General features: G+C 44.7%; 1 protein-coding gene across 1 annotated transcript in view; it reads right to left on the bottom strand.

Annotated features, from left to right (window-relative positions):
- Positions 1 to 10,000, bottom strand: part of LOC111223149 (semaphorin-6D-like) — a 77,030-nt gene that overhangs the window by 23,243 nt on the left and 43,787 nt on the right. The window contains exons 16-17 of the mRNA XM_022747176.1: positions 5,020 to 5,078; positions 4,746 to 4,799 (exon numbers count right to left, since the gene is read on the bottom strand). Coding sequence (XP_022602897.1) covers positions 4,746 to 4,799; positions 5,020 to 5,078 — 113 coding nt within the window. The remainder of the gene's footprint in view (positions 1 to 4,745; positions 4,800 to 5,019; positions 5,079 to 10,000) is intronic.

Here is a 10,000-nt window from a genome sequence, read left to right as displayed (position 1 = left end):
AATAGAATAGACTCAGTTTCTTGCACAATCTTTTCAAAGTCCTGATGCTGATGTGATACTGATGTGCCCAAAGATGAAGCATCTGCTTATTTGTGAAACCTCTGCTACAGTACAACTCCACGGGACGCTCCACGAGCCTCATTTGAAAGCAGGTTAACGCTGCTGCTCCTCTGATGTTTCCCCTCTAACACAACACCTCACCTAAAATCACCACGTTATTCTCATAATATTAAGACTTTTTCCTCCTAAAATTAAAACTTTAGTCTTGTAATATTATGACTTTATTCTCGAAATCTCAATTTTTTTTTCCTCAATGTGGCACTAATACGCCATTGTAAATAATAAATGCTCAAGCTCACAGTGATATTTCAGACACTGCAGTGTTTTACTGTGACCCCAATGTTCTTATTATAGAAATGATGTTTATATATTATTAAATTGTTTCCCACTTATGTTTTAGTGACAGGATTGACTGGATTATGTTCGATGAAAAAACTTTTTTTTTTTTTACTGAATGAAGCGTTAACACGGTGTTGCTAATTTTGTTTTTGTTTGTTTGTTTTTTAGCCACCAGAAAGCGTGGAGTGATGTTGAATTATTGCCGCTCTTTGTCAGGTTGAAGGGGAACACATGCTAAGTGAGTAATGGAAAATAAAGTAATAAAGGAACAGTTTGACATTTTAGGGAATTCTCTGGAGAACACGTGTCGGATCAGTTTCATCTGTGTATGAATCAATTATGGCTTTTGAAAGTAGACGTGTCTGATTTGAAATGGAGACCTCTTTCTAATTTAAATGTCATGCCGACGGTTGCCGTCGAGCGATAAGACGCTTAACTCTTCAATTACACAGCATTTGAGCTCTTAAGTATCCTTTAAATGTCAAAGTCTCACACTCATGTCATTAAAAACAGAAGAGGCCGTTGTGTTGAATGTGATGTGAGACACGCCATCGTCTCCCTCCGGGCCACAGAAATCCCCCCCCAAAGGGCTGCCGAGGAGCAGCTCGGAGTCGGAGAGCAGCGGCCTGACGCCAGACGCCGCCTGAGCGAGGAGAGGTTAACAAGAGGAACGCTCTGACTTCGACCTTCACGCATAAGAAGTAGTTTGTGCAGCAGAGTTAAAGTTAAACTCATGCTCAAGTCTGCTAGTGTCTGTAAATGTAACTCTGAACTTCTGCTGCTGTAAGAAGTTTCAGACACTTTTCAAAATAAGACTTCCTCTGAACAGCGGGAACATGCTGCCGTTCAAAGCGCCAGAGAGAAATTGTGAACAAGGGGCATCAGCGTTTGTTGTGTCTGAGGAAACTCTCCTATTTCCACACTGACAAGGCCATGATGACCTTACTCTGCCGCGCTTTTCTTGAATCGATTTGATCTTTTTCTCTGGCGTCATGGTTTGGAAGTCTATTTTTAAAGCGCAGGAATTCTCTGAATCCAATTGTTAAACGGTCCAGTCAGCTGACTGGTCGGTCACAGCTGTGGCGCTGACTCGATGCTGTTTCAGCAACAGTCAGTTAATGTCCCTGTGCACAACGCCAGCTTCATAAAGAAATGCTTTTCCCATTCAGGTGTGGAAGAACTTGACCGGTCTGCACAGAGCCCTGATCTCGAAAGCTGACCGCGAGCCAGACCTGATCACCGCCAACATCAGTAACATCTGCTGGAAGACAGTGACAGCAGAAGAGTGGAGGCTGTTAGAGCAGCAGGTGAAAAGCCAGTGGTTGGGATGTGTCCACATATTTTTGTTGTATCTCATTGGATTTGTTACGAGATTCAAATCCATCCGGTGGTTCTCAACTTCCAGAGAAGTCAACTCTAAGGACATGAAACCCATTTTAATTGTTCACTCTTCAGCCTGACGCCGACAAACTCGACAGCAGAGTAAACTTCATTTCCTGGATCACCAACATTACAATGAGTTATGTAAAGGTCACAGACGGACAGCGCTCATGTCATCCATGCACCGTCGTAATTTGCATTTGCAGAACTCATTCTGCACAATGTCAACTCTCATCTAATAGAAAACTACCCTGTAATAGCACACTGCAGCATAATGGCCAATTTATGTCCATTCAGAGCCAAAACTAAACCCAGGGGGACCTCCCTCGCAGTACATTAAATAACCAATTTGCAGCGAAAACGTCATTACGGGAATAGTTCCGTGCCAAACGATGTCATTACAGTAACGACAGGCACTCTTGCATGGCGCGGCGGATAGATACGGGCGCACGGCGGGCTCAAACATCAGTCAGTCATTGTGTTCGGAGTCCTTCATGCCTGGCTGCCCGACACCATGAAGTTAATGCCGCCGACGCCATTATGGAGGAAGTGCCTGCTGTCAGTCCTACTGTATAATGGCAGCGCCAACGCTCACTCCCCGGCTTAATCGCTGCATATTTAAACTGGAGTTTCACAATGGAAGTGTGAAGAATGAGCTGAATGTGGCTGATGTTTGCCGGAGTGTGCCATCGCTTTTTTTCAATTTTTTTTTTTTTTTTTATTGTGTTATGGTGCCATTAACTCCCTGGGTGATCGCTGCAGGCGTCAATAAAATCTAAAACTTAAATGACACGGTTAATCACGACACAATTAGTGCGAGTCAAGAGATGAATCTCAGGAAGTATGAAAATTAATCCGCCGGCGTCGCTCGAGCCTCCCGCTGCTTTACATCTGCTGCGCTGTAATCACGTCAGTCAGCCGGGGCTAATCACCGCACAGTGAGGTGTAGTTCTGTCTGCAAAGTCATACTTAACGGAAAGGGAAATTCAGACAGGAAGTCATTGTTTGATAACCTGCTATGTAAGTGACTGCAGGGCTTCACTTCCACACTCACATCCTGCTGCTGTTTCAGTGATTAAAGAGGGAAATTAGAGGCTGAGGTGAAGCCGCAGCAGCGGCGTGGAAACGCACCTGAGCTCAGTTAGTGTGGAAACATGGTTGACGGTGATATCTCTCTCCTCCAGCTGCAGTGCAAGTGTTTACATGTGCACAGGTGAGTTCCTTCATCTGCTCCGATGTTAACATGAAAATAGTGATTAGTGCGGCTTTAAGTTCCAACCTACAGTACATGTTTACTTTCTAAAGTGCAGTTTTCTACAGTAGAGGCCTCGTGTGTGTGTGTGTAGCACAGCAGCTCTCGGTTCTCCGGCTCTCAGAACTCCACTGCTCGTCTTTTTTTAAACAGGTACTTTTCATTCCAGTCGACTAACAGGGCCTCATTTAGATGCCAGGTGAATGCAATTAACTTAGGAGGCAGAATACAAACCCAGCCACTCTCTAAGCTCCGAGGACTCTGGGCTGAGATCTGCTGCTCTTTAAGCAAAAAAAGAAAAAAAAAAGCTCCCGAGGACTCAGTGTGTTTAGAAGCCGCAGCTCTCTGATAGGATCAGGCCTGCTCGGCTTAAAAAAATCAGCAACCAGTTCCCTGCAGGAAGGATGCAAAAGAAAAAAGAAAAATATAAACATGACAATGTCAAATAGAGCCAGTGACTGACTGGAAAAAGGCTCAGGGTCTCTAGATAAAAGACGTCATTCAGACCTGGATTAAGCAGATAATTTAAAATACGTTTTAGTGGTGAAAAAGAGCAATTAATCATTTATCTCGTTCATTTTCGCTTAATCCTCTTTTGTCGTTGTACTCCTCAGAGCGTGGTGCCCTGGTCCGCTCACCTTGTTCTTCTTCATCACTGCTGTTCTAACTGCTGACGCCATGCGGCCACTCGAGTTCACTTCAAGTGCCCCTGAAAGACGAACTTAGCTCGTGTCAAGTAGAGAACGCATCAGAAATCTCTGTGTGTGCTCCGTCCTGCTGTCTCACAGTCCCCCCTCTCTGGCTTTAATCACAGTAATGCAGCTTATAGAGACTTAATGGGATTCACTGCGTGGGTCTGCTGTCGCTCTGTGAATGACAAAACCCAGGCTGGTTCACAGGCAGGACTCCTGACAGTCAGGTAGCGGCCGAGCCGTGGCCATGAATACAGAGCAGGCGGCCCGGCGCGGCGGCGCTTTGATCTGCCGGACTGTAATCTGGTGGAGGGTAATAATGTCAGTCTGACAGACGAGCTACTGTACATCAAGACCAGTCAGTCCTGCTGTAATAACTGAATTTCTTCTGGTTGAGTTTGAGCTTGTTGGTGGAGGGAGAGGAGAGAGAGGAGGTTCCTCAGACTCTCTAATAACTCCCTCCTGCTCCTCTGCTCAGGTCTGGTTTTACTTCTCTTTACAGACATTCACTCTTACAGGACCATCCTGCTGGACATTTACTCAATCCACACTCTGTCAGTGGTGGTGATTGGATGGTTATTGATTCTTCTTGAAAATAAGATCAGATTAGTTAGATCCGATTAATTGTGAATGAGTGAATTTCAGATTCAGCTGATAACAGACAGATTCCTCTCCACTCTCTTTATTTTACCTGTCCATTCCTGTTGAAGAGCTGTAGTACCTCACCTGTCCACAGGTGGTTCTACTCAGTCACCAACACCATGTTCTCTTTTGGTTAAACATTTTTCTGTGCACAGAACTCTCTCTGTCTCTTTCCCATGATTCTCTGCTGCTGAATAGTAATACAACGAGGAAGAAGAAGAAGAAGAAGAAGAAGAAGAAGAAGAAGAAGAAGAAGAAGAAGAAGAAGAAGAAGAAGAAGAAGAAGAAGAAGAAGAAGGAGGAGGAGGAGGAGGAGGAGGAGGAGGAGCAGAAGAAGAAGTAGAAGAAGAGGAAGAAGAAGAAGAAGAAGACTTTCTTACCGTAGGCGGAGTCGGCTCCAGACTCTTGGTTCCGTGTTGTCGCCAAGACGTCGGCTGCACAAACACCACAAAGCACAACACAACCACAGTCACATTGTGTCACACAAAATACATCCATGTCCTTAAAATCCTCACATTCATCTTTTTTACTGTCCAATTTACCGCCTGTATCACTGCTGTAGTTTTACAGACCACTGATTTTGACACTGTTTACACCTCATATCGGAGCTGTTATCATCATTATGGTGGCTGTAAAATGCCAGGTTTATCTTACCGTGGCAGCTGTCTGGGTGAAACGAGTGGTCGCCCTCGATATCCTGTTCAAACCCCGCCCTGCGCACACGCACACACAGACACACACACACACACACACACACAGAGAGAGAGCAGAGAGAGGGGGAGACAGGAATTTAAACAAAAGAATAAAACATTGATTGAAGAACAAAACCAGACATAGAGCCTCCCTCTCATGTTGGTTGCCGTGGGTTACCACTGCCTGGGAATTTAATCAATGATGTGTATCCACGGTGACCAGAGTTAAGACAACGTTAATTACATCATGTCACGCAGTTCATCTCCAGCTCATCATTTAGTTTTAGATTTTCTGAGGTCGACTGAGGAGAAAGAAACAATGAATTCACCTTTTCTGGTCGTCCAATTAGGGGAGAGGAAGGTGAGAACTGTCCAATCAGAAGACAGATAGCGACAAGAGGTGACCATGAAACACACACTCACACACACTGAGTTTCAGCGGCAGTAAAGTGAAGCGGTGTGTATCTCAGTAAATGAAGCCATTTACTTTCCTCTCAGTGTCTCCGGCTCTCGGTTTGTGTCCCTGCTGTTTACTGTCTCTGCCGCTGTCGCCACCGACGCTTCCACCTGACCTTCAAATCAATTTTTAAAGGGCCAACAAATCAGGTTTTTACTGCCACATGCCGCCAAACGACTGCAGCGTAAGAGACGAGGAGAAGGGAGACTGGTTCTGTTACTCACACCGCTCAGCAGCTGCAGCCGACACAGGTCGGACATGAAGTCACCTGTCAGAGCGGATGAGGCCTTTATTCCTAATCTCACCAAACTCAGCACTTCCTCCATGTTTACCTGTTGTTCGGACAAATTACTTTTTTTTTTCTCTCCGTTGCTATTAAGATACTGTCACTGAAAATCACTTCCTGCAGATGTTTCATATTAAAAGATTTCCAGCGGTAGTCCCTCCCTGTCCTGATAGACTTTTAATGTGAAAAACCTGCAGGGAGTATTGTGTCACTGATGGCATCTTAATTCATTTAGAAGCGACATGAATGAATTTGTTAAAACGAAACAGTATTAAACAGTAGTAGTAAAGAAGAGCAGCAGAGTTGTACTGATGGAGTTAGTGCTGTGGTGGAAGTTGACATTAAATACAGTTTATGGCTGTTATTTGAGACTCTAATTTTATTGGTACACTGAGTTTTATTTGAGAATTTAAACTAAACCAAAATAGACATGACCTCCTCATCTGGGCTCAGGTGAATGTGGATTAGTTTTTGCAAACACAGAAAGGCTTCTTCACTAGGTCTAAATTTTTGTGAAGAGATGAATTTCTTAAAGAAATAGCGACGAAGCAAAACCCTGCATACAGGGTGTGATGTATCTTTCATGAATATGAGGTGTGTAAAGTCGACAAGAACGTGCTCGTGCACATGTAAATTCCATGACAAACTGCCCATGACAAAGACGGAAGAAGTGTGATGTAACAAAGCCACAAAAGTAAGGAGGTCGGAGTGAGAAGACCAGTTCAGAACATATGAAGAATTCTTGGCTTTTAAACAGAGCAACGCTAACACCATGAATGGCGATGTTTCACAGGAACATGGGAGACAAGAACAGATAAGAAAACAGACTGAGAGACTGGACAAGTGTCTGACTTTAACACTGGGGATCTGCTGTTTGCAGATTCTTTTAACAAGTAACGATTTAGTCCTTTAACCAAACCTTAAACATAAAATATATGAAAAAACAGTAATTATCTTGTTGATTTCATGGAAATCTGACCAGTAGTTTAGTTTAGTTAGCTAACAAATTGCTCAGTGTTGGACAGATGGACCGACATCTCCATCCACCCACAAGCAAAAATATAAAGCCTATTAATATAATTATATGAAATAGTTCTAGTACGGTTCTTATTATTTCATCCTGATACAAAAACAAAAGCGGGAACATTTGGCAACGCTTCAGTGAACCAAATTACAGTCATAAACCATCAACAGGAAGTTACCGTGGGAGGCTTGATGTTTTGTGGAGGTGAGAGGATATTTTCCCAGAAACATTTCAGAGGCTGAAAAGGTACTTTGTTTTCAAACTGCTGTGCTCCGAGACAGAAGCATTCATCAGCCTGATCACGCTGAGCCCACGTCCTGATTTATTTGGCACGACGTGTTTCCAGCTCTGTTTATCACGTTCTGTCTGTATTGGAGAAAACATTTTCCACCTGAGTGACTGAGAGAAGAAACACTTATTCTAACTTTTTGTTCCTGTTTAATAAAAGTGACAGAATGACTTCACTGTTCGTCCTCACCTGCCCATACTCTCTCTCTCTCTCTCTTCTTTGTTTACCAGCTACTCTCTGTTCTCCATTCCATCTTGTTCTGCTTGTGGTTTCTCCATTCTTCCCTCCTCCACACTCTCCCTCCATCCGTCTGCACTAATTCTATTGTCTCTCTTTGCGTGTTCCTTTTTGACATCACCTCAGTCAGCAGTGCAATGGTGGCAATGCTGCAATCAAGAAAGGTTCTGAGAACGCAGACCGGCACCAGGGCCCGGGGGTGGCGGGTTGGGGTGGGGGGGTGGGCACTTATCACGACGGTCTCTCCTCGAGCGACACTCAGTTAGCTGTTCACGCGACAGTGCACACCTGGGCTCCTCTCTCACGCTGTCACATAGCCAGATCCCCCAATCCACTGCGAAGGAGGTGGGTGGTAATATCATTGTTGTGGTTGGAGAAGTTGATCTGAGTGATATGAAATTAGACTTTTGCGAGGCGTGTAAAGTCTAATGCCGCACCTGTGTTAAGTCATTGGAAGAATGCCTTCAGTTTCTGCGGTTAAGGATCTGGGTGCTGTTTTACGTGATAGCCTATGCTCTTTATCATGAGTGCATATGACCCAGTGACGGGATGCCCTCACCTGGCATATCGGACCGCTACATGAGGTCGGGATGAGCACACCTTGATCGACGATAGTTTGATTCGCAGCCGTTCGAGTCTTAGCAAAAGTATGTGATCTCTACCAACGACAAGGATGCGTTGAAGAAATTCCCGCTGGCATGTGTAGGTTTATTGAATACAGCGCTGGTGGACGTCGCTCCTACTGAATCCGCATATGTATTGAGGCAAGTGTCAGTGAGTGATTAGAAGAACAATCAGTGGGCTACCACCGAGAAGACGGCACACCTAAGCGGATGGTTAATTGTTGAACAGCGTATGATAGGGAGTACGCGAGGTTTCCACAGAGTTGGGAGCCAGAGCCCACACTTAGTCTTGGTCCGGCACGAGCCCAGCTGTACTTTTCTGCTGGCTCCAACACGACTCGATAGGATAAATCTAGTTAAAGGTCCCATTTTTGTTTATTATAGTAAGCGGGTCTAATGGCTCATATTAATAGCTAGTGTAAAGTAATGATGTCTCAGTCCGCGAGAGAAATGTACACAGCCTGTGTCACGAAGACTGAGCCCTAAAATGGCCGACGGACTTTGGTCACTTGTGAATGTCAACAACAGATCAGCCACCGCTCTAAGCCCGTGCCCACAGCCCGCCGAGCCTGGACCCACCATCCACCTTGCAGGATTTGATTCTTGGAAATGTTTTACTCTGAAATCCGCTATATTTTTATTCGACTGCACAGTCATCTAAACAGTCAGACACAATCAGAGGAGGCGGCTCAAGGCCTCTCGTCTGATTGGTGGATCAACCTTTGTACTGAGAGCTCCAGAAGAAGCCTGAGAGAGACATTGAGATGGGTTTTTGGCTTAAAACACAAATATATCTCTCTTATGGATCAAGCACTTCTTGAAATCAAGAACAGGAGTGAATATAAGGTCAAATATGGGACCTTTAATGACTGGCACCAGCTCTTCTAGACATTCTAATTTAAATAAGATCAATAAATTAACTTCTGAATTCAAACATTTTTTTGGATATGCGATACTCAGAAGAGAATGATTACAAGTGTTTTTACAGTCAACATCTCAGTCGCTTGTTCCTGTGCCGGGCAATGCAAACGTGTCTTGAGAAAGCCGGGTGCTATAAGGAATTCACGTCCACACACTGATTGGTTGGTGAGCTCCGCTGCAAGGTGCTGCGAGTCAAGGAGTTTCAGGGTCTTGATTGACTTCAACATGTGGACAGAGCACGCCGGGGATCAAAACATCAAACCCTGTGAATGGTGAATCGAACTCACTCTGGCTCCTGAGCCACAGTTGCCCCCGACCTCAACCCCCCATCCACTACCTTTAGAAACGAGACAGCGAACGGCAGCTGTGAAGCAGAACTCATCACCAGCTACACTGATGTGTCTGAATGTGACAAAACCCCCACAGTACACATGTGTGGGGAATATTATTCACGCCGTGTCTGCATACTTTTTCATGTAGCTCACATTTTCTTCTCACCTTAGCAAACAACAGGCTTCTGCTCTTAGATTTCCCCCACACACACCACCAAAACCATATAACGCAGAGTACCACAGGATCACATTCGCCAAATCAGTTGATTTACTGCGAACAGGAACTGTGGAACATTTGATCGTCACTGTATCATACAGGAAAGCTCTAACATGCTTGGGATTTAATTATCGAAATCATTGATGCTTTCGCTCCTCCCCCCCCTCAACTCATCTATATTGTACCTCTCCTCACCTCACTTAATTGCTAACGTCTCCGCACCCCACAGTCACTCAATTTTTTCTCCCTTATCACTCATTCTCTTCCTCTCACTCATCACCATCTTTCCTCGGTCCTCGAGCTAACATTCCACCAAGCGTGGGCTGAGCTGTAGTGAGAGAAAAAGGGAGAGAACAGGAGGAGGTTTGTTGCGACGGCGAGCGGCTATAAATCCTGAACCCTCTCGGGCACCTAAACGCCTCGTTCATCTGAGCTGGGGAAGCGATTCGGAGGAGGGGAGCAGAAATAGACTCAGTCGGTTTATAAAATACAGCCAAGTTATCAGATGCTAGTTACGTTGACTTAAGTGACGAATTTGTAGTTTATTATGTTCTTCG

This window comes from Seriola dumerili, unplaced genomic scaffold, assembly GCF_002260705.1.
Source record: "Seriola dumerili isolate Sdu_G_001 unplaced genomic scaffold, Sdu_1.0 BDQW01000110.1, whole genome shotgun sequence".
Taxonomy (NCBI): Eukaryota; Metazoa; Chordata; class Actinopteri; order Carangiformes; family Carangidae; genus Seriola; species Seriola dumerili.
The sequence above is the reverse complement of the archived record's forward strand: the minus strand, read 5'-3'. Positions and strand labels throughout refer to the sequence as shown.